This window comes from Anomalospiza imberbis, chromosome 11, assembly GCF_031753505.1.
Source record: "Anomalospiza imberbis isolate Cuckoo-Finch-1a 21T00152 chromosome 11, ASM3175350v1, whole genome shotgun sequence".
NCBI lineage: Eukaryota > Metazoa > Chordata > Aves > Passeriformes > Viduidae > Anomalospiza > Anomalospiza imberbis.
In genome coordinates this window covers 17,031,489-17,056,456 of record NC_089691.1, presented here as the reverse complement: position 1 = coordinate 17,056,456, position 24,968 = coordinate 17,031,489, and the positions used below count along the sequence as shown (strand labels likewise).

The 24,968-nt window shown below is 46.3% G+C and overlaps 1 protein-coding gene across 29 annotated transcripts in view; it reads left to right on the top strand.

Annotated features, from left to right (window-relative positions):
* The first annotated feature begins 1,803 nt into the window (after positions 1-1,803).
* Positions 1,804-24,968, top strand: part of MAGI1 (membrane associated guanylate kinase, WW and PDZ domain containing 1) — a 334,836-nt gene continuing 311,671 nt past the window's right edge. For 12 of the 29 annotated variants that reach the window (XM_068202186.1, XM_068202170.1, XM_068202188.1 and 9 more), the window contains exon 1: positions 1,808-2,430. In XM_068202186.1, coding sequence (XP_068058287.1) covers positions 2,145-2,430 — 286 coding nt within the window. In that variant the 5' untranslated portion in view covers positions 1,808-2,144. Of the gene's footprint in view, positions 2,431-24,968 lie in introns of all 29 variants that reach the window. The other 17 variants (XM_068202187.1, XM_068202185.1, XM_068202176.1 and 14 more) reach the window with 5 other exon arrangements.

The window sequence follows — 24,968 nt, the reverse complement described above, 5'->3', positions numbered from 1 at the left end:
CATGCTGCTGCTCTGTAGGGTCTAGAGACCTCTGGAGCATTTATTGCCCAGGGGATCCAGCCTGATGACCTATCCACGCTTTACTGGTGAAGGCACAGTAAAAAGTGTGCTGTCATCCTAAAAGTGACAAATGGGGCAGCTGGTTACTGAGCCAGGAAAAGCAGATGTGAGGCAGTTATTGCTGCTCAAACATAAGGGATCAGCACAGCTTTAAGGATGAAAACACAGATGAAAGTTCCAAATGGAAAGAAACATCTTAGAAGCAAAGTGGGGCTAGGCACAGCAGGTACATTGAACTCCATGAGTCCACTTCTACCCAGGAAGGCAGGCTCTGCCTCTCAGTTGGAAGGACTTTCCTGAGCTCTGGTAATCCCATCTGCTTCCCGTGGACAGAGGTGCCTGAGGCACAGGGGATGGAGCTGAGTCACTGCTGTGCTATGTGACATTGGCCAAGCCTTCCATTCCCGTGCCTGGATGTGGCTGTGCCGCTCGGGCCGGGGAGTGCGGCTCCCGCGGCTGCAGAGCAGTGTCCGCAGCGATGGGAGTTCTACAAGATAGCCAGATGAGGGATTGCAGCTGGGGAAAGGAGCGTGGAATGCAGGAGGTGAGGGAAGGACAGGCTTCCCAGCTCCATCAGGGACAGGTGCGAGGGCAGGGAAAGTACCCCGGTCACCTCTCAGGTCTGTGAGCTAAGCCGGCTGATCAGCTGGGCCAGCATCAGACGATGTTAGGCTGAGCTTCTTCCCCAAGAAGCGATGATTCCCGAGCCTGCCGCCTCTCCTGCATCGCAGATCACCGCGGGACGCGCTTGCCTGGGGAGCTGAGAGGTGAAAGAGCTCCGCGGGCAGCAGCGAAAGTCTGCGGGCTGTAGTGTCTGAGCACACATTGGGGCAGCACAGGCAGCCAGACCAGACTCTTTGTTTCCCTGTGTCACTCCTCAGTCCCGATTAGCGGCAAAATAGGGCACGCACACATCTGACAAGTGAATTCCTTGCTGGAAGGGGTTCGGTCATGCATAAGACTGCTCAGAATGAGGCCTGGCTTTCAGGTTTGGAAGCATGGAGCATGACCTGGAAGGGACAGCTGGTATGTGCACTCTTACTTATTTTCCCGTTTTGAGTTTTGCACCAGTTCTGGGTAACTTTGAAGAGTTTTGGCGAAGGACAAACAAATGGATGCTCGTCCCTTTCCCCAGCAGCCAGACCTCGCTATTAGTCTGTCCAGCTTCTAAACAATTACACGAGCACAGGTCAATGTGAAAGCATTATTAATGTCTCAAATTCGAGCACTCAATCAAAAACTGGAGTGGAGATCTAAGAGTAGGAGAGACGCTTTCACTCAGCCTTGTGCAAGCCCTTTGATACCATTTTAATGACGGGCTTGTGCAAGTTTTTCCTCAGGATTTGTACTTTGCGTACAACCACCTGGAAAGCGCAGGTAAGAAGTGATCGCAGAGGTTTGCAACTGGGAAAATCCTAGAAATCCTCTCGGGAAAGCAAAGATCTGCCATCCCCCGTCCCCTGGAACATGAGCATCTCCGGGGGCGCGGGGCAGAGCACCCGCGCTCCGGCCCCGATCGGAGAAAGACGATTCCAGCCGGGGGGGTTCACCCTCGCCACCGCCCGGGGGGCGCCGGCACCGACTTCTCCCTCCGGGAAAGTTGTCCGCGGGAGCGGGAGGAGCCGGGGCCGCACGTGGGGCGGCGGGGCCGCGCCGGCCGGGCCGTGCCGGGGGCGGGGAGCGGGCGGGGGCCGGGCCGGGCCGGGGCGGGCCGTGCCAGGGCGCCTGCGCCGGCGGCGCGGAGCGCGGCGGAGCGGGACGGACCGAACTGGAACAAAACAAACGGCGCTTTGTATCGCCCGAAAGGCTCCGCGCCCCGCGCAGCGCCCGCGGAGAGGGGCGGCAACACCGTGCGGCTGCCGGATTTGCTTTTTCAGCGCTTTTAAATTATTTTTAATTTTAATTTTTTTTTTTTCCTTAATAAGAGGGGAGAAGGGACGGCGCGGAGGGGCGGGCGGGAGGCGGTGCGCGCCCTCCGCGGGCGCGGAGCCGTGCGGGCGGTGATGGCCTGAGCGGGCGGCGGGTCCGCGCCCCCTGCGCACCTGCCGAGCGCGCTCCGCGGGCGCGGAGGGACGCGCAGCGCCATGTCGCGGGTCGTGCAGAAGAAGAACCACTGGTCCAGCCGGGTGCGGCAGTGCGCGCTGACCCGCGGGCCCGGCGGGCAGCTGGGCTTCGCCCTGCTCGGCGGCGCGGAGCACGGCGAGTTCCCGTACGCGGGCGCGGCGGCGGGGGACGGCGAGGCGGCGCTGAGCGAGGGCGAGCTGCTGCTGGAGGTGCAGGGGGTCCGCGTGTCGGGGCTGCCGCGCTACGACGTGCTGGAAGTGATCCGGAGCTGCAAGGACCCCATCGTGGTGAAAGCCGTCCGACAAGGTGCGAGGGGGACGCGGCGGGACAGGGGGATCCCGCCGGCTTGGCGGCCACGGGCGAGCGCGGTGCCGGGGGTGGCGAGCGTCAGCCCTTCGGGGCAGCACGGGGCCCCGACGGAGGCACGGCCGCGGGTGCCGATGCACCCACGCGTGTGCGCACCTTCTGCGGGGGCACTGATGCACAGGCACCTCCTCGTCCGGACCCGGCTGCAGCCGCCCCGCAGTCCCTGCCCTGCGCTAAGCGCAGCGAGCAATTGCGTGAGACTTTCCCAAAGGCACCGCGGAGCTGCCAGCGCTCCCTGCGGAGAACCCGCGCTTGTCCGGGGGAGCTCGGTGTCCGGCTGACCCTTGGAGAGGCTGAGGGAGCTTCACTGCTGGGGGAGTGGGGCAGGGATCCCCTCCTCCAGCAGCTGAGCATCCTTTGGAGCTGCTGAGTGATTAGTGGAGTCTTGTTCTGAAAGTGCAGCGTGTGTGTTGCCGGCTGCCAGAGTGGGAAGAAAAAGCTTGGACCCTCCTGCATCTTCCCTCTCTGGCTGAAAGGCTGCTCAGATTTACCTTTCTTCCCCCTGGTTTGCCCTAGGTGAGGGCACATCCGTGCTGCCAGCCCTGCAGTGCGCAGGTACAGGAACAGACAGGTAGCTCTCCTGTTTGGCTGAGGAAGAGGCTACGAAGAGTCCTCCCATGCTGGATTTAAAAGATGCCACTTCACATCCGTGTACACTGCACAGTCGCTCAACAGGTTAGCTAACAGGCCTGGCTAATGGGCTTGTGATTTCCAGGACAGGACTTCAATTTAGTGCCAAATGTTGTTGGTGCTGCCGCAGCCACCGAGGCTGGTTGGACAGGCAGGAGGAGCAGGACTGCAGCTGGACAGCCGGAGGTGTGAGAGGTGGAGGAGCTCCCCGAGGTCAGCTCCAAGTGCAGGAAGGAAGGGAAGTTTTCTTCGTGTTGCCCAAGAGATTCCTTAGGGGAAAGTTTGTCATCCAGACGTGTGCATCCTAAAGGTGGGGGTTTCGCTCTGGCTTGTGTTGCGAGGGTTTTTTCCCCTGTACTTCGTTCAACCCAGCTGGTAGCTGCAGACAGAATTTCTGGCCAGCTGGCAGGACTGTCACCTGAAGTCTTGTCCCTGGGCTCACTGATGAGCTGAGATGAAGGGCTGCAGGCGCTTGTTTCATCCTTGGAGCCTCCGGAGCCAGAGCAGATGACAGCGAAGGTGTCGGAGAGGAGCTGAGCCTGTGCACTGCCCCTCCACACCTGCCCCGGAGCTGAGCCACCAAAGCACAGCGACTTGTTAGTCCCTTCCAGGACTCAGCAGCAGTATTCCAGCAAACACTGTCAAACTTCCAATATACCCAGTTTGTCTTAAACAAATGCCTGTTTTCCCTGCTGCCTTCACTCCACTGGGAAGTGGTGAGGGAAACTGAGCCTGCTGGTTTCCCTGCCCAAGTGGGAGGGGGAGAAAAGCATGAAGAAAAGTATGAGGAAATTAGGCAGAGGTTTTTTTTTTTTTTTTACATACTGATTGTTTTAACAGAAGTATTAAAATACAGCTTGTGGTGTTGCAATGTGATCGGTGTTTGTGGAAGGAAGGTGTGTGTAAAACCCTTCCCAGCCAAACAATTTGTGATCAAACTTCTTGCTGTTTTGGAAACATGACTTAGTATAAATAAAACATGTCCTGGGAATAAGCTGCACATGATAGAACTTGGTGGTAAATGTGTCTCAGCTCCAGGATATGGTCAAAAGAACGGGCAGAGAGCTGAGTTTTAGCGTGTTTGTTGGGTTTACCTGAAAAGTGGGAGAAAAGGCTTCAAAACCCATCTGTAAGTCAGGGCAGGCACTTAAACCTTGCACTATTCCCATCTAGAGCTGAGAACCAAGCCCTTGGTTACTGTGCGATTGTAGTTTCTTTTTTTTTTCTCCATATTTTTAAGAAATGCTTTATTAGCTAAGAATGTGGAATAGAAATAAATATTTGGTTTTTAAATCACTAAATATTTTTGTGGTCTGGAAAACCTGTTAATGGTAGCCTGGCATCTGCACGCTTCTCTGTGCAAAGCAGGGATCTCCCTCATGTATCAGAATCATAAGCATAGAAAAGGAGAGTATTTTAATTAAAATTCATTACTTCTGTGTTGATTAAAAATCTGATTATGGGAATGGCAACTGTCATTCAACAGGAAAAGTGTGGCACTAGAACAGACAGCCACGGAGTGTGCAGATAAGATTGTAAACATGTTTTTAACTATGATTTTCCTCCTCCCAGTTGGTATTTTCTAAATGATTGGTGCTGAAGTGCTGGGGCAATATTAGCTTGGAAATGTATACATTTTATTACCTGTCTGTTTTCTATGACATTTACAAGGCCAGAAAAACAGGAAATTTACTATAAGTCAGTCATCTGCAAGCATGAGCAGGAAAATAACGGTTCTGACCTTGTTCTTGATGAAAGAGACCAGGATGGAAATGTAGGTGGAATAGGCTATGCATGGACTTTGTCATTAAACCAGAGTTTGTAAACTTACAGGTTCACATGCAACATTTTTTTACTTGCTTTTGTGAGTGGTAAGTTTGAAAAGTAAGTACAAAAAGGAGGAACCTCTATGAAATCTCTTAATGGAAACACTGGTGTTTAATACTATGTTAATATATATGTTAATACATATGGGATTTATTGGTCCTTTGCTTACCCAGGGAGGAAGAGTGAAGAAGGCGAAAGAACTTGAATGGAGCTTTCCCTTCCTTTTCCCCTTATGCCCCATTTTTTGCTATGACATTTGAGAATAAAACTGTGCCATTGTAGTTGCCTGTTTTGGGGGAGAGAGAGGAAGAATCTTGCTGCCATGTATCTTAGTAACTTTCAGAACTGTCAAATGTGTGAAAAAGCCTCAGTTAACATGTAGTGCTTTTATGACTGACTGTTTCCATCTTACATATGTGCCTAAGTTCTGATGAAATTGGCAGTTGACTTCTGTGGAGTTAATAAATGCATCTTTATTATTACTTGGTCAGAGAGTATGGAATTAATAGATTGAATTATAGGAGCAGTGGTCACATATTCTAGTGTAAAGCTGGCATTGCCTTAACCTAGTGATTTCCCAGCTGTGCTGTGAATATTGTAGCTTCCTTGAATATATTTCACATTTGTCAAAATATCTCACTTTGATAAATTGATAATTGATTGCATTGGATAGATCAGTTACAAAATCAGGCACACCATTTCTTCTCATAGGTCTTGGTTAACAGAGTCCAGCACAATAGAAGAGAAGTTTGTTGTGCCATCTTCCAAAAGAGAAGAATTAAGACAATCTGTAAAAAATAGACCATGTTTTGTTTGAGGCAGGGTATCTGGGTTTTCATTCTCCCTCAGTGAGAGACGGGCACTTTCAGAGAGATTTCCAGGTTTATTTAAGGCTCCTTGGTTCGATGACCTGTGCCAAACCACACCAAGCCAGATGCTTGGTATGGGAAACTGTCAAAGTTAATATGCTTGTAAATGAAATTGGTGTTTCAGTTCTCATTTCAATGCTTTGCTTCCCTAAAAAAGTCTCAGAATCCCAAGCTCCTAATGACCTATTGCTTTGAAACCAGGAGGTGCAGAGAGCAGTTTATCAATTAATAATTTTGACAGGACTTTTCAGCTGGGATGATCCCACGGTAGGGAGGGATTGAATGTGCTTGTGGGGTTTTTTTAGCCCTGTACAAGGCAGACAGGAGCAGGCGTGATCCCAAGCAGAAACAGTCACTGTTTACCCAGTGCTATCAGCTGCATTTGTTTCTTTTCAAACATTAACTTGACCCTAAGATAAATTCTGCAATACAGTGCAGTGACTCAATGCTTCAATGTCAGGCTGGCATCTGCTGTTCATGAGATGTTAAACTCAGTTATATTTATTAATGTGAACAAAACCAGCTTCTTTCAAAAAGTTTGTCTGAGCTGGTATTTGAGTATTTTCCTTTTATTTTCCTGAGAGAGCTTGTGAGATAATTTCTGTTTGTTATTTTGGGATTTTTTGGTAAACATAAAAAAAAAATAAAGAGTTGATGCATCTATAAATTCCTGCGTGTTTGGTGGTTTAGCACACACAGGGTAGCAGAGTGTCACTTTGTGAGTGGTGATGCTGAACATGCCATGCTAACTGCCCGTGCCTGGCTCTGCAGAAGCCCAGCAGTGAGTGTGGAGCAGAGCTTGGGGCTGATGTGCTGGGCCAGCAAAGGGAGAGGCTGTTCAGAGAGTGAGCTCTTGCTGTTCCCAGTTTACCTCTGCAGCTCCAAAAAGTGTTTTCCTTCAGTCTCTGCAGCTCAGGGCCAGTCGCTTGCATGGTGAATCCTCTCAGTCATTTTTCCATCTGACCCAAATTCTTTTTGGACCCAGGTGGGTTTCAAGTGAAGAGAAAGAAATGTTGCCATCCGAAAACCTCGGAGGTGTTCTTGTATTCTAGATTTATAAGGCCTATTTTCAGCTGTCACAATTGGAGTAGTCGTGAATGAAATGTAAAATAAAAAAAGGCAGAATCTCTTCTTCTCTCACTTGGAGCATATTTTGCTATAAATAAGTAGTCTTCTTTCTTTAAAGAAGTACTGCACTTAGTAGTCATGAAATTTGTATATCTTGTATTAAAATACTGCCTTGAGGAAGACCTTATCTTTGCTGTGCCTGAATTTACAGTGTAGGACTTGCCAGCATTTAGAAGTTGATCCTGCTTGTGGCAAAGCAGTCATCCATCCTCTCCAGCCATGGAGTAGCACCCCAGAGATGGAAGAGAGAGCCCAAGAGCCACATTGTGCCTGTTATAAAAATTTCCAGGAGTTGATATGATACTTTTTATGGCATGAAAGGGGGTTATGCTTTCCACAATAAAGTTAATCTTTCCACCTATTGAGATGGGACTCCTGGCTCCCTCTTTATGGCCAGTCAGATCACAGAGCAATTAAATCACAATTATGGTCTAATTATGAGCAGTCATTCAACACCACTGCAAAATAAGATGTTAACACCATCCTGCATGTTGTTCCACGTCTTTAAGACCGAGTTACAACTCCTGCATGAGTGAATTATTGACCTGCTGTCATGAAATTTAAGATTCATCTTCCATGTTAGAAATGTAAGAACAAAGAAATGTAAGAACTAAGGTGTGAAAGCCAAACCAGTAGTAGCTCCTTGCATTCCTGGGCTTGGGATTGTCATTTTCTTCTGGTTCAGCTCAGACTGTGATCATTCATGCATCTCTTCTGGCTGTTTCTGTATCTCTTGATCTGATGCCTGAGAAACAGCACTTGCTCCTTTGGCAGTGTAGTGCACAGGGAAACATTTGCCCCAGGGCAGCTGCATTAAGGTGTAAAGATATTCAGAGCAGCACTTTTGTGGCTGTGCAGAACTGATGATTTGAACCCTCGCTCATTAGATTTCAGCATGGCTCAGTTTGAAGTAATGTGGAAGCTGAGAAGATGCTGCTGCCTCAAGGGCTTTTTTCTACTGCATTAGCAGGGTCTGGGCTGTGGGCAAGGACAGGATCTTTGGGACCTCTCCTGAGGTTTTTAAAAATAATTGGCCACGTTTTTTATTTGCATTCCTTTACTTAGCTCCAGACACGAGCTATGCCTGCTAGTTATTTCAGGTGTTTGGTTTTTTTTTTTTTTCCACGCTTCCTCTGACTTTGACTGAAACTTGTAAATCAAGGCATTTGGTTTTGATCTTTGTGTGCTGCAAGTGACTTAAATTTCTTGGTGAAAAGCACGGAGTAGTGGTTCTGTAAGAGCAAGTGCCATGAATTTATAGAAGGACTATGAAGAATTTGAGGCAAAATGTTAGCTGACGGCATAGGGATCCGTGCTGTGAGCACTCAGTGGTACTTGGAGGGCTGGTACTCAAACTTCTGCATCCTATCTGAGCTCCTTCCAGCTCCATGTCCCAATTCCTGCAGCAGCAAAATGCACATCCTCCTGGTCCATATTTCTCCAGAGTTTTTCTCTAGCTCAGCTGTGTCAAAGATCTATTTTTGCCTTTTAGAAAGCGAGCATGAAGTGACCTTTTTGCACCAAGGGCGCAGGGCTGGGTCATCCCCCCTGTGATCCCTGAAGATTCTCTCGGCTCACCGGGGGCATCTCCTGCAGGATGGGAACAGCAGCAGCTCCTCAGTGCTGAGTGACAGCACTGCTGAGCCTGCAGCTCCAGCTCCTGCAGAAACATCATTTCCACCACTCTCATCGTTTTCTCTGTCTCTCTGGACACTTGGTGTTTTGCTTTCTCAGTTTGTGTTGTGGTCTCGCGCAGTTTGCCTGGGCGTTGGTTTGACAGGTAGGGGCCCAGAGCTGGCAGCCCAGAGAGACCCGCAGCATCAGTGCCTTTGGGGGCTGCAGTCTGGGGCGTCCTGCAAGGATCTGCTGTTGGGAAACAGACATAAGCCTAGGCTATCATCCAGACTTTATCTGCTGATCTGAGAGGGAGCTGTGGAAGGGGCTGCCTGCTTCCAGGGCAGTTTGGCAGCTTTTGCATTGCACTGATATGTTGGCAGCTTGGGATATTTATTTTTTTCCCCCTTAACTGTAATTTTTTGCTTTTCCTTCTGAACCAAATAGGTGGGCCAGCATCTCCCTTGGCCCTGCAGGAGCAGTATGGCTCAGGGTAAATGGGATATTTTTGTTGAGATCCACCCTTCAGTTTCCAAAGGTCACACACTCCATCCACGCTTCCTCTTGTGACATTTTAAATGGTTTCCAGAACTATTCCACTGCTGCAAGCAGTAGTGATGGCATCATGCTCTCTGTTAGTCCCCAACCCTTACTCTGGCATCATTTCTGCTGAACTGTTTTGTGTTAGCAATAGTAGACCTTGGAGAAACAAACCAGTTTTTTTCTTCAGATCCTGATGTTTTGGGTTACCTTTTTACACACTTGGCTTTTGGCTAAAGACAGTTCCAGTTTTTATGGTTGTGAGGGTTTGTATCATAACTTAAAAGAAAAATAAGGTTTTAAAAAATATGTATTGAATTTCATTAACTGTCCCTTATTAGACTAAACAGTAATGCTTACTACACGGTGTGAAAATAATGCAAAGTGCCCTGTCTTCATAATGGGACAGGAAATCAAAACAAACAAAGCCTTTGGGATGACTTGCAAAGTGGAACAGATGCCCTTACAATTGCAAGGCATTTGAATAAGGAATCAGTTTTGCAGGGTTTGCTAATCCTTCAGTAAAGAGTTCATTGTCTTGGATTACACATCTGTAATTTTGGAGCCCTCAAGTCAGTGTCTCAGTACAATTAGAGTGGGAAGAGACTGACTTCTTTCTTCATATCCTTAATCTCTGCCTTGTTTTTTAAGAGGAAAACCTCAACTCTGGGTTTTTCATTTAGTTATTAACAAAAAGCCTTTGAAAAAGAAGCTGCCTAAAATCCAGCCACTCCCTCAGCACAAACAAAGCTGGGCAGATATTGTGTACTTTGAAAAAACCTATCTTTGATGTTCAACCTGTCTTATTCCAGCAGTACAGATCCTGCACCAAGTGGGTGTTAGACCAAACTGATGACAGACACAGATGTCTCAGAGGTTTTTGGATGAATAAGAGAGGAGAGTTACTTCCCAAACAGGCTGAACTGGACAGGTGGGGACCTGGGCTGCAGAATAACTGCAAAATGACTTTTCTCAAAAATAGCAAGGAACATGCCCATCATCCTCCTTTCCCAAAGGCTCAGCTAGAGCTCCCAGTTAGCAATTGAAATTAGCAGGGGTACAGGTGGAGCTTCCTGAGGCTTGGAGCACTTCCCTGGAGCCCTGTGGGAAGCCAGGGATGGCTGGAGCAGAGGTGGAGAGAGCAGCAGGAAACACATAAATGATACCAAAAGCTTTGGGTTGGGGAAGAGTTTCCCTGTTCTCTAGTGGAGTTGTTCATACTGAGGCTGTCTCTAAAAACAGGCTGAGTGTTTTCTGCAGGACCAGCCAGGCGCATGGCTCTTTCTAGCTGGTGACAGTCCCCAGTCCCACAGCAGTCCTTCATCTTGTTCTGGCCTTACAAGAGAGCTGGAGAGGGACTTTTTACAAAGGTGTGCAGTGATAAGGGACAATGACTTCAAGCTGAAAAAGGGCAGAGTTGGTAAGATACAAAGAAGAAGTTCTTTGCTGAATTGGTGAGGGTGGAGAGGCCCTGGCACAGGTTGTCCAGAGAAGCTGAGGCTGCCCCTGGATCCCTGGAAGTGCCCAAGGCCAGGCTGGATGAGGTCTGGAGCAGCCTGGGACAGTGGAAGGTGTCCCTGCTGTGGCAGGGGGTGTCAGAGCTGAATGATCTTTAAGGTCCCTTCCAACTGAAACCATTCTGTGACTCTGTGATGCAGCTTTGCTGTTGAATATTCTGTTAGGCTGTGGTGCCTAAAATATCTTGTGCTGCCCCAAGACAGCACATGGCTCCCCTGCGTGGCACAGGGACAGTGGGGGGACAGTGGGGGACGTGTGGCAGAGCCCTGGGGGAGCTGATCTGGGGAGCTGGGGGGTGAGAAGTTTGCAGTTTGGCTGAATTTGGGGAAACTGCTGTCTCCAAGCTGGGTCTCCTCTTTGCAGTGCTGCTGCCTGGGGGAAAGCACTGAAGACAAGACACCTGATGGGGCTTTGGCAGCCACTGGTCCAGCCCAGGCTTTGTTCTCTCCCTGTCCTGTGGGTGAAAGAGGGATTAGTCTGGTGCAAAACAAAGAATCACGTTCTTCTCTTTCCCCTGGTACGCATTTTTCCTTAAACAATGAAGTGACTAATACAGAATATCTTCTCAATGTGCTCTGGTGGTGCTTTAGAGGAGCAGCAACAGCCTGACTGCATGAGCAAGTCCAGAGGCTCTGCTGACTGCTCAGCAGGGACTCTGAGGATCACAGCATCTGCTGTTTCTGAATAAAATCAGTAAGTTGTTTACTTAGTGGGAGGGGATGGCTTGCTTTGTTGTTGTTACATTGTCTTCTGCTGGTACCCCAGCAAACCCTGTGTATGTGTTTGATGTGCAAATACCAAACTTGCTTAGCAATGGTATATAGTGTTCTGTTAACTCGTGTATAGTCTGTGTGCACTGAGGAGTCCTCCCTGTCACCTACTGTCTGCTTTTATTAATCAAACTGTTTCCAAGTGGAGATCTGAGCTGCCAAATGCTTTTATACATGTACCTTAACTTTGCTTCTATTTTTTTTTTTAATGAAGAGATATGGGCATGCTGAGATTGTTCCCCCAATTTCATGTGGAGCTATTTTTGTCTGGACTCAGCCACAATCTATAAATCCCTCATTTTGCAGGAAGCTTTGTTTGCTCCAGGTGGAGCGAGGCAATTAAACCCCCACTGTCTGTCTCTGGCTTTCCGTGGGAGGCTGGAACTGCTCTGGGCAAAATCCAGATGGGCACTGAGGATATCAGGGCTGTGCTGGTCCAAGGGTTGGCTGCTTGGTGAGGTTACATATAGGAGAAAATTTTATATCTACACACAGCCTACACCCAGTCCAAGAGGAGGAGCTTGTGAAAATATTGTGACGCCCATCAAAATAGTTTGAATTCTTGGGTGAGACTCTGAGAATACATGATGGTGTGTATATATTAATATATATATATATTTAACTTTTTTACTTTAGCATCCCTATTGTCAAATGCTGCTTCAGTGAAAAGTTCCAGAATGTCCTTTACTTCACTTTTAATTTTTCCTTTATAATGGAAACTAATCCCACAATTTCAGCAGCTCAGGTTGCTAAACAGCCAGTGCCATGGGTTTCACCACGCTAAAATGAGTGCTAAAATTCCTTGTTGGCACAGCTCTTTGGAAGCTGGAAAGGAAGAGTATGAAGCCACCACCATTCTGGCTGAGAACAGCTCCCATGCCCATTATCTCATCACGAGATGCACGAGCTGCCTCTGATCCTGTAAAACCTTGGAAAATCACTATTGTGGTGTTGCTGTGGTGAAACTGTTTCGGTGATACTTGTCCTGTAAATCATCTGCAGGAACATGTTGTTTTTGGGAGATGGTTTGCTCATGAGACCTCAATGGCTCTCAGGTTCCGAGATGCAGCTGCTGAAGAAGATCCAGATTCCCCTTTCCTGACAAACACTGGGGGCAGCTGCTATCTAGACCTTGGCTGGCCCCTGTGAGTCATCCCGAGCGTGCAGGAGGGAAATCCAGAGTACACCTATAAACTGTGTCTCGGAAAGGCGCCCAGTTTCGTGGTGCACAGGGCCCTCTGGCATGTTAAAGGCCATAAAATGGCATTTAGCTCCCTCATTCCAGGGGCAGGTGGCAGTTACACTTTAACACAAGGTCATTCCTTTATGAGGATGGGAAATGTGGTGAATACCTGGATGCATGATGTCAGCCTGTCAAGAGTGATAACTCCGGGGCCCTCTTGTGCCAGGCAGCGCATGGAGCTGAGAGAGTTGTCCCTGCCTCGGTGTTTACAGGAGAATGAGGGCTATGGAGAGCTCCGGTGATGAGTGCAGGGGAGAAAGCCAAGCACAAAGGCTGTGTGGCTCAGTTGGGATGTCTGTGACAAGGGCATGGACCCACAAATCTTGGCTCCCTCTTGCTGTGCTGTGGGGCTCAGATCCTCATTAAAAGAGGGGGAAAGGGTGATTTGCCTCAGCTGGAACAGCTCCCTTGTTGCATTGCCAGGTTGTCCTGCTCAGGTGGAGCTTTGCCACAACAGTGTTTCCATAAAATGTCCTATAGTTTGTTTGTTTTTTTTTTTTTTAACTTGTGCTTGTAAAACGTGTCAAAGGCTGAAATTTTTATCTGCAAAAGAGATGGACCAGGGACTAGCCTAGGCGACCTTTACATTTATTTTTGTTTTCTGTTGCCAATTTTCCAGTTGTATTAGTTGATGCTGGAAATACCCACGTATCAGTTTTTCCAGGAGCTAAGTACAAAGAGGATTTTTTTACATAGTTCTGAGCTGGGATAGGATATCTTGGTCATATTGCAGACTGGCAAATTTGGATGTGCTGAATTGTTGCACATGAGACAAGCCCCAGTAAAAATGAGAGTACTTAAATTTAAGCATGTGCTAACGTAACACATTGCAGAGGGCTTTTTGTATCTTGTCTGTAAAAGATGCTATAATCAGCACTGAGGCTTGCCTAAACCAGTGTGGAAATTGCTGTTTGCCTAAAAAGCCAGACAAGTTGTCACACTCCCAACATTAAAAGGCTGCAGAGGATTAACCAAAACCTATTTCCAATTGATTTAGTGCAGCTGATGCGCAGCTCAGCTGTGTCCTGCCGGGGACTGTGGCGCTTTGAGCTGCCCTGAGTCCCGAGACCGAGTGGGTGAGTTGGCACTGCATCTTGCTGCGATGGCTCTGCCTGCTGTGCCCCTGAGGATGCTGAGGAAGCAAGGGAGCCCTGGCTCCCAAACGGGCTCCACACAGTTAGCTTTTATTTGCTGTACTCTTCTCGCTCGGCGCAGCGGCTGCTGCAGCGGTGGCTGCCCGGATGGGATCTCACCCCTGGCAGTGAGTACAAGCATTTTTCCACGGTGCAGTTGAGTTGGCAGGGAAGGTTCCATCAGCTGCCTGGCTGGAGCCTGGCTCAGGATGTGCTGGCTACAATAATTCCTTGGTGGATTTCTGACAAAAGAGTGTTTCTGCTGCCTGCAGCACCTCCTGCCCTCCAGGCCCTGGGTGTGTGCTCAACAGGAAGGTTCAAAACTTTCCTTCGAAAAGCAAGGGACTTTTTTAGCGGTCTTACTGACTTAATTAAAGCTGGTCTTCCTCTTTTCCTGTATTAGTTGCAGATGGAGGTAGATTTTACAAATAATAGGTGACTTTTGATGCTGTTCTGCTCCAGCTGCTCCATTTTTGTAAACCTCAAGCATCTTCCAGCAACCTGTGGGCTTTGTCAAGCAGAGCCTGCTCCTCCCTGAGCTCTGGCTGAGGAAAGGTTTCCCATTAGCAGCACCAACTGATAAACAAAACTTCATCAAGGCCTCCAAAAGACAGAGCTTTCAAGTACTGGGACACACAGCTGCACTGCTGAATGCTGAGAGCTGTCTGAACTGGTGGCAGAAACAGCAGTGAATATTTATTGTGTGCTTATTTCTCCCCAGAGTCCCTGGTGTAGAAGAGACTTCAGCATTATGGCCCATTGTAGTGGATCATGTTCAGAGGACTTTTTGCCATAAAAGCATTGCTTTGGCTCAGGTGTATCTAAAAGGTACTGTCAGCCTCAGTTTTCCTTCAGCTGGTATTGCACATTGATGCCTTGTTATACACAGGTGAGCTTTAAGTTGTAATATTTACAGGAAACGTGGCTGAAGCTCCCCCCTCTTGGAGGTAAAGATGCAATATTTGCATTTCTTAGCACTGGCTCACATAGCAGCTGCCTTGGAATCAAGTTTAAAAAATGACAGAATGGTAAATGCATTGTTTTCTCCTTCTCTCAACTCTGCATTTCCTCTGCACTGGTCAAATGAAACAGCAGTGACATTTCAAAGTCTTCCTGAATGGCAAAATTAGAAATACTCCTTTTCTAAGGAGTCTGTGAGAAGTAGTTTAAACATTGCATGCAGCCGTTCCGGTAGGAAGTTGTTTAACTTGTCGAAATCTCTCTTTTACTGCAGAACCTCTATTGAAAATGACAAATTGCTTAAAGCGGTTTCCATGTTAGACTTTAAAAAATTCAGTTTCTTTCCACCCAGAACACGTGGAAAGCATTTGTGCACTTGCCTGACTGTTTCTCTGTCCTAAGGCTCACACTCGGTGGCTTTGGACTTCATGTAATTTTCACATGCAGCTGCTCGGGTTTGCTTTCCTCAGCTTTCTATGGAATGGGATTTTCTCCTGCCTCAGCTTAGCTGTGAAAACTCAAATATCTGCCTGGTTCAGCCTTTGGGGACCATGGAGGGAGCAGAGGAGCACGCCAAAGTCTGTGCATTTTAGAAGTGATGTTCAGAGCATTATAAAATCCATAATTTAAGCAGGACAGTCTGGATCCACAGCCAAGTTGTTGTAATGTCCTTTAAAAGCGTTGAGCAGTGTTAATGCTTCACAAAATGACAAAGCATCTTTTGCTTAAACGTTTTCAGCTACTTCTCTGTAGCTGTCACTGTAGCAAAGGACATACATGGCAGGTACCAGATACTGAGCCAGGCAGTTGGCTGCAACTGCTGTAAAAATAAAAAATGCTCAGTTGAAAAGGTTTTTTTTTCTCTCTCTCTTTTTTTTTTTTTAAAGAAATATTTCAGGTTGTGCTCAGGTGGCCCTGCAGAGAGCAGCACTCTGTGTAGTGTGTATCCCATGAGGATGCACTGCCAGGCCTTGCATTTGGGTTTGTGAAATGAGAGAGGGTGCAGAAGAGAAGTGGCTCCCCTTAGCAGTGCTCAATAAATGTCAGGCTCCAGAAATAAAGTGGAAATTATATTTCTGGAACCTTGACAGGCTGAGATGGGGCTTTCTGTGCTCTTCCTTTTGCCTGGAGTGAGTTGCAGCAGTGTATAAATGTGCAGAGTTGTTTTTTGGTGGCTCTGATGCAGCTCCCGTGGATGGAGATTGGTCCTGCCCCAGGGCCACGAGCAGAAGGTCGTGTGTGTGTCCCCTCGTGTCCCCTTGGCTGAAGGGCAGGCTCAGGCTGCACCCAGGTCTGTGCAGCCGAGGGCACAAACTGCTCCCTGTCTGGCTGGGAAGGTGCTTTGCCCCAAATGGCATCGGATGAAAAGAAGTCAGCATTGCCCCATTGCTCTGCTTGAGACAGCCCCGTTGCTCAAGAGGGATGATTACTGAGTTAGACAGCAGTCAGGAGGGGATCTGAGGACAATCCAGATGCTTTTTCTATAACTCCCAGGCATGTCATATCCTGGCATTTCTATTTTTACCCACTTTTCCTCCAATACTTTCTTTTATCTGTTATGATTCCTTCAGTTTTGGCAGGTTTGGGCTGATGTAATATTTTGACTTTCTTTGTGTAGCTATGCCTTTATTTACCATTTAACATTTTGCTGCAGTGTTGTTTTTTTTTCTCATAGTGGTAGTTAAAAAAGTAACAGTTACAAATTTTCTGGGTTCTGTTTTTGTTGCTCTTCTTGTGAGTGGTTTTTTAATTACCGTGTTGTCAAACACTGTTTAGTTTGGTGTAGGATGTGTCACAGCAGACTCAGGTGAGCTGTCCTCTCAGTTGCTTTCCTGATGCAAATACTGGTTGATATAATCTGTTTTAGAAGATAGCATTAGAAACAGGTGCCCGCTGGGAAGAATAACCCATTCCTGGTAGGGTGTCCTGGTCTCTTGTAGGCAGAGGGCAGTTTATGCCTGCAAGCTGGAGGCTTTATGTACCTTGTTTATAGTGTTTGTTGCCTTTTGTGGAGTATCAGATGCTGCCTTCGGCTCTTCTTGTTATGTGAAGAAATGTCTGATCCATTTCTGAGCCCTGCAGAGCTCCCTGATACCAGGCATAAAATATTTTTTTAATGGGCATTAAGCCTGCCTTGCTGGTCGTGGTGACTCTGGCTAATAAAGCCATTGCACCCCAAATACCCTGCAGATACAGATATCTGTTTCAGAAGCAGCTTCTTTAGTTATGTTACAGCATGAGAGCTTTAATCCCTTTCCTCTTGCAGCCGGTCTGGATCCCTTTCTGCTTGTCCAGCAGCCAGCATCATCACCAGCAGGACTGGGCTGCTGCTGTGTTTCCACAGTTTCAATTATCAACCCGTGGTTGATAATTAACCCACTTCTTTCATAATGGTGCCATGTTTGCTCTGACCTTTTTTCTTTCCCGCTCTCCCGATTGCAATCCAGATTAAACTCAGCCTCTTTCCAGCTAAACGCTGGAGTTAATATTCCACCAGAGGTGTGCTGATAAACCCTTTTGTTACCTGGAAAAAACTTAGTGTGCATGATTTAATATCTCAGGTCAAAAGAATGCACCAAAATATAGGTGTAAGTGCCTTTGAAATGCAAGGTGAGCTCACAGCTTCAGTTTCCTGATCAACAGTGTTTGTCATAATTGACACACCAGCAGGTTTTTCTCTTTGAGGGGCGTGTTTGACTTTTAGAGAATACAGACCCACATTCTGTGTGAACTTGTACAAGCTGGGAATGCGAACAGGCTCTGCCTCAGCCTCAGTGTCTGGCTTTGTTCCCTCTCCCTGACAGGGTGGTGGCTTTCAGAGGGTGCCTGGCTGGGGATGTGGTCCTGGGCAGCTGTGGAGGTTGGCAAGGTCAGGTCTAAAGGCACCAAAGGCAGTGTGCTCCTGCAGCCCACTTCTGGAGCAGGGCTGAGTGAGCAGGACTCATCCCTCTGCCAACAGGCAAATGCTTCCAGGGCTTGGTGCATTCCTAGGTATGGGCATGGCAAATCACACAGCATTAAAGTTAATGAACCCTCATGCAATTTTAACTAGAATGAAAACTGTTGCAAAACTTAGGTACTGGATAACACCAAAGCCTGTTTTACTGGGAAGAGATGGGTGTTTGTGAAGCCACTGGGGCTTAACTCCCACACTGCTCCCCTTTCAAAGATGGCATGTTTTATCTTCCTTTCCCAGAACCTTCTTTCAGCCTTAGAAAAGCAATGCTTATCATCACTGTTGTTGGGAGCCTGTGCAGCAGTTTGAATTACTGCCTTTCCCTTTCTAGTGCCTTGTAAGCCAGCATAAATCTGTACATTACACCAATTTACATTTGGTGGGATTTGTTCTGACACGTCCAAAGCTTCTGACTCTTGATTCATTGTATGAGCAACTCCTTTAATATGGAGCCCTGGGGACAAGACCCAATTTAAAATAAAATTGTGCAGGTAAAAGCAGAAAGGCATGGACTGTACGCCTATGGTCTGCAGCTGAACTAACTGAGGAGTTTAAATCCAGCTCTGCATTTCATCTCGAGTGCTGCGCTCCAAAAGGCAATGCCAGCTTCTGGGCTCAGCCTTGCCTTGGCCAAGAGAGAAGCTGCTGGGTGTGAGCACCCAGGATCTCACAGCAGGAAGAGGCTGAGAACAGCAATTCCTCAGCTGCTTGCAAAATGAATCCGTGTTGCTCTTCTCATATGTATTCATTTTATTTAGGTTAGCCTTGCTTGTTGAATTAAAATATGTATGCAGAAATCACTTCAAGTTCATGTTAATGTGGGTTTTGGGTTGTTCTGTTATTTTTATATAATTTTTACCCTGCCTAATGTGTATTTCTCTGTTTGAGAAAAAGGTAGTTTTAAGTAAAGTGTAAACTGTAAAACTTCCATTAACTCCATCAAGGGGATAGGATAGCAATGAGCCCCAGCTACCTCTGTGAAACACCTTGGCTTGAAAGTTTACTGCTCTGGCTTTATAAGATTGACGGCTCTTTGCCCCAGATGAAAGGAAGGCTTTGCTATAAAACCCTGTTCCTTACTAATCTGGCTGTTCTGAAGTTAGATGCAAACTTGCTGTGTGCTTTGTAAACCTCTAAGGGGGAAATTGGACATGTGTGAAAAGCTGAGTGATGTATTAAATAAATGAAGCAAGGAAATGTGCCATCACCACTTGATAGAGACTTCTGTCACTTGGGACTGATTTTTCAAAGGATCTAATTTCTAATTCTAATAATGTGATTTTTAAATATGTACCAAGCCTCTTAAAATCAGTATCTCTAAAAGGGGCAGATTTTAAGTGACACCTAAAATACACAGATTTCTTGTGGAGAATGTTATATATATGTGCCTAGTAGAAATTCATCCGTATAAAGTCTACAACTAGAAACTTTTGGAGAAAAAACTTAGTCTATTGCCAGTTCCGGGCTAATACTTTATTTTTCTTAGATGCTTCTGTAATTCTTTTTATGGGTACTGAATTCTGTTACACACCACGTTGCAGACAAGGGCAAAAGTTTAGCAATCTGCCGTGCAGAAGGGCTGATTTCATTGCCAGCTGCTGATTCTGGCTGTGCAGCTCTTGTACCAGCCAATTAAACCACACTCATTACAGCCTTTGTGGTTTGGAAGTGAAGTGTTCCTGCCTTTAACTCGTAGTTTTACAGGATGTTGGTTTAGGCTGGAGGTTTGCAAAGTTTGAAATCTTATATTTTCCTCTCCTGTGTGCTCCAGAGTAGGAGAGCTGAAGGAGAGCTCCATGGAGAGTGGAGTGGGAAGGTGAGCCTCTGTCTTAGAGCACTGTGAAACTGCAGGCACCTCTTAAAATTTTCATGAAATGCCATGGTATCTGGTGTGCCAGGCTGCTACAGACAGGAATGGTGTTGGCTGCAGTGTTGGTCTTGTAAAAAAAGTGTCCAGTGCTGTAGGAAGTGCTGAGCATCCCTTCCTAAGCATGTTCCTTCAGCTTCCTTCTGTTCCTTCAGATTTTTGCCTGCCACCCTCGTGGGGAAATCCTGCCATGCTCACAGGCCAGTCTGGGAAAGCTGCTGGGCAGAGATGGGAGGAGGCAGAGATGGAAGAAGAATGTGACCCTCTGAGCTGTGACTGGTGACTGTGCTATTTTAAAGTCAAACTTAATTTTTAGCTCTCCATAAACAAATCTCCATGCCAGCTTCTTGTGTAGCTCTGAAATCACTTGTGTCTGCTGTGTCCTCCGTGGGTGCCACAGGGAGAAGAGCTGACCTCTCCTTCCCCAAATGCCTCTTGGCATTCAAGAGGACCTTTGAAGAGGTGCTTTGCAGAGGGATAAACCCTTCAGCTCTTCTGAATGTTGCATGACAGCTTCTTTATCTGGGGGTAAACAGATTTAATGGATTGAGTAGGATGCAGGTTACTGTGGGAGCTGGTGTCCTTCACCCATACATCCAAGGGACTGTCTTTGCCCCCAGTACTTTCATATTTGACCTAGAAATGCAGTATTTTCCTTGGAAATACCACGTGCAGCATGGGCAGGGAAGCAGAAGGGATCCTGTCCCTCAGGAGGGTCAGTGGTGTTTAGTTTCCTTATGACATTACTGCCCTGGTGATTTTAACTTGGAGACTTCAGTGAAAACCACACACACTGCTGTGAAAATTCATACTTAGTAACAAGTAAACAAGTGATCCAGCAGTCTGACTGAGTCAGGAAATTCCCTCCAGACCTTGTGGGGAGGAGGGGCTTTGCATTTTTCTTGTCCCTCGTTTATTTTTAGTCTTGCCTCTAACATTGCTGATAGTGCCATTACAGCCCTGCAGATTAAAGCCCCAGCATGGGGTGGAGTTGAAAGAACCGTGCTGCAAAACAGTCAAAACCTCCAGGATTTTCCAGCAGTGTCATGCTAAGGCAATTAATTTAGTCCATTATTTGCCTGCCTGGGCACAGCTCAGTGCCACACTTCTGTGAAAGTCTTTGATATCCTTCTGCACCTCTTGTCAGAAGCCATGTCTTCAGTGACTGTCTCTGTGACTTGAAAGTGCCACCTTTGTGATACTAATATTTTGGGTGTAACAGCTGTCTTTTTAGGCCTCTTTCTCCCTCAAATATATTTTGCCCTTGCTCTGAGGGTGTGTTGTGTTTTAGAGTGGAAAGTCAAGAATCTAACTCCTATACAGCTCCCATCACCCATAACCTTGGTCTGAAGCTGTCAGTAATCCCCAGAGGGTTTTGGGTGTCTTGGAGGAGCCAGTCTTGGCAGAAGCACCCATCTGCAAGACCAGATGATTTACCCAGGAGCTCTTGGCATTTCAAGGAGGCCCTTTTTTTTTTTTGCCATGGCTGACTGTTAGTCTGAGTCAGCAGAAGGGTATTTAAGTCAAGTAATGGTTGTTGGGTTTTCTGAGTCTTTGTTTGCTGACCTGTTAGTCAAAGCCCTCAGACATGGCAGAGGATGTTATTCAGGACTGCCTAGAGCTTGAAAACTCTTAGAAATAGCAGTTTCTGTGAAGAGCTGGTGTGCAGTCTTGGTTGCATTGCATCCCTTTCATAGTTAACAGTTTTACCCAAAGTATGAATCTAAGGTCGTTTATCTTCTCCAGCAGTGGAATCTGTACCTGGTCTGTGATGAGAGAGGTGACGGAACACACAAATTTCACTGTGCAGGTGGGGAAGTGTCGCTGTTATTTTGGCAGGACAAGGCTTGGGGAGCACACAGAGGAACACTGACAGTGCAGGACCCAGAAGCAGCATCCAAAGCTGGGCTGGGCTTTGGCTTTGGGCTTGGCTTGGAGAGCTCTCATTGCCAGCCAGCCTGGCTGTCTGCTGCCCTGGACAGAGCCCTGCCCTCTGGGACGGCTGGGAATGGGAGCATAGCTGCTTAGCCCTTTGGTTGTGGTGTTTTGGTTTTCTATGAATTTATTTATTGAGATTGACACAAGCATTTTAGTGCATTTAAAAAAAATTATATAATTTATGTAAGATTTTGATGGCCACATGTTCCCTTCCAGTTTGATTTCACCACACACGGACATTGGCATACAAATAAAAGGAAATGTCTTCTGTGTCCTTGTGGATATACCTTAAGGCATATCCTCAAACAGTGACTGAGGAGCCTGATTGTGTAATAAGGACCTGGCTGTGCTCAGGTGCAGTTCTGCTGCTGCTCGGGTTTGGCCAAAATGTCACAAATCTGCTGGATTGTGGAGAAGGAGGCTGGTCTGTCACAGGGAACCTGAAGAACGTGTTTGAAGACAAGACCTGCTGCTTTGCTCTTTTGGGTTTTTGTTGTAGACTTCTGCCAAGCATCTGCAGGGTCTGATCAGCCTCTTTATACCTGAGCAGCTTTAACAAAAACTTTTTGTTTTCAGTTGAACTGGCTGTTGGGTTTGCTTTATTTTTAAGCAAAGCAAGATCTCTGGGGGCTGGTGCCAGTGGAAGTCTCTCTGTGATAACAGTTAAAATGCAGCTGAAAAATAATTTAAAAATACAACAGTGTGTGCAGGGGTGGTTACAGAAACGGAGGAGATCTGTTTCTTTACTTGGGAATCTTGGATTAAAGTCTGTTGTTACATGAAAATCCAAATGACAAGTTTTATTCAGTCTCCATTATTCATGCAGTGAACACTTCTTAGAGCTCCCCATAAATATGTCCTTTTCTAGACTTACAATGAGTAGACAAACACTATGTGTTTATACCAAATACTGGAGGATTTGCAAGTAACTACTATGTGGTTTGAAGTAACAATATACACAATGTATTGTATATTTTTGTATTTGGCCTATGTTCAATATAAGATTAAATGCACGGGATTTAAAAAAAATTTAAAAAATCTTTCCATTGCTGAAAGCAAAAAGCATGATCTATAATGAGGCTTTACAGTATATAGATTTTTTAAGAGCAATTTGTAATTTCCTTAATATATTTTCCATGTACAAGCGTGTATTTTGCACTTCAAGTAAGATTCTGTTGGTTGCACTTAGCAGCAAACAGCTGGGGATTCTAGTGCCTTAACCACACAGCAGCTGCTAATTAAAAATATATAATTCTACCCTGATTAGTTTATAACTATTATAATCCCCTTAAATTTGATTATTACCACAGCGTGGTAACCTCAGCCACCCCCTGCTTCACATTGTGGGGCCTGTGAGTAACAAAACTACTCATTAAGAGCTGATATCTGGCTCCTGAATGATTTCTTCCCACAGAGCAGCACGGGGGAATAAAGGCACCCCGTTCCTGTGTGGCTTTGGACATGCCTGTTTGGAGTTTGGATTTTTTTTGTTCATGCGCAACAGGCAAGCAGTGCACTCAGTTCTTCGCAGGAGTGAATTTTCTTCAATGCTACTCTGGCTCTGATAAATTTATTCAGCTTATTCTTGTTTTCTGATCTGAATTTTCTCTATCCTCCTTTCCTTCTTTTCTTCTTTGTTTAAACCACCTGGTCAGCTTTGCAAAGCAAAAAAGCTTTACAAAACATAAAAGTCATGCTTTCAGCCTGAGGACTGCTTTGCTTTCATCTTGTGCCCATCTGCTTATCCTTCACCAGTTTTTTCTGAAAATATTTTGTAACTCTTGATATCAGGGAATGGCCTCCTTCTTTCCTCTGCAGCACCTGGGTGACATTGCAGGGCAGAGCAGTAATAAATAACTGCTGCTGGAGAGTAGTTTGGAAACCCTGAGTTCTGGGCAGTTTTTTCCCCTCTTGCTGCAGTCCCGAGACATGAAAAGAGGCTGTGTCAGAAGCCTGTCAGAGATGCCCTAATCTGAAAGTGTCAGAGTCACTTAGAGTTCACCTCTGACTTCAACGTCTGGTATTAATGGAAGAGCTGAAAGGCCAGCTTTAATATATACAGGAGATAACAGAACCTGTCATTAAAAAAAAGAAATAACATCTCCCAGAGCACACAGAAGGGGCTGCATCAGTGTGTTCATGAGGACATTCCCCAGCAGGGGAAGGCTGGTGCTGGTCCCAAAGGTTTGGACAGCAGAGCTGTGCTGGTCAGTGTGAGCTGAGTTTCTCCCAAGTTCTCTGTGTTGGTGGGACAGCCAGATGGGTCTTACCTTTTTTTAGAGCAAATTAATTATGAATTATTCTGTATTTCAAATAACAGAGCCTGGATGTCTTCCTGTGTAGCTGTTGTACTTCAGAGATCAGGGCAAGCCTAAGTGCCTCATACAAGAGACACAGGAAAGAGGTTTTTGGTTTTTTTTTTTCCTGAACATCGTTCTGATTATTCCTCTTAGCTTTTTAATAGCTTGGTTGGTTGGTTGTGGTGGTTTGGATTTCTATGAATTTATTTATTGAGATTGACACAAGCATTTTAGTGCATTTTTAAAAAGGTATGTAATTTGCATAAGATTTTGATGCCCACATGTTCCCTTCCAGTTTCATTCCACCACATACGGACATTTGCATACAAATAAGAGGAAATGTCTTCTGTGTGTGTGGATAATTGATAGCTATTCCTTAGGTAAAATTGGCTAATATAATGCTTGTTAATTTTAAAGCTCTCCTGTGGTTGGCAAGGAACTGAAGGAATCGATCAGGCCCTAAGAGATGCAGTTTCTTGCAGCTCTGAAGGATGATCTGTCTGAGAGCCACGAGTCCACAGTCAACTTGTTCTTGGGTAAAAGAGAAAATTTCAGTGATTTCCAACTTTGCTTTCCACTCTGCCCGAGATGTGAGGTGTCTGTGCACAAACAGAGCAACAGAGATTTATGGTTCTCCTGGTGAAGAGGCGACTTGCACTGCCGTGACATCTTGTATCTCAGAAGTTAATCACAGCTTTTCTCTGTGTTGCTGGGTTACGTTGCTTTGAGAAAAAACAGAAACTGCTATGAGCAGTATGAATAGCTGAAACCACAAGTCCCACTGAGATTACAGCCAGCTCCTCCTAAAGGAAACGGATTCAACCACCAACATAGTTTTTCATTAGATGATTTTTTTTCTGAGTGAACAAAATACCCCTATTGTGGCATAATTGTTTAGTTTTTGGAGATGTAGGCAGAGTTGCAACTACATGACTGGTTGAAATAATAATTCAACTAGATGAGGGGGGAGAGCACAGAGACATTTGGCTTTTTATTACATTTTGTAGCATGTTGCAGACTAATGCAGAAGGTTTTAATTTTCTTGGTTTTTGTGCATTTTGGCTCTGCAAAGGGGGGAAGGAGGAAAGTCTGTCTTGCATTTCAGGACAAATCTAAATCTGATGGACAAAAGTTTTGGCTATCTGATTGAAACCTTTTGTTGCTGAGACTGAGTGACTCTACCAG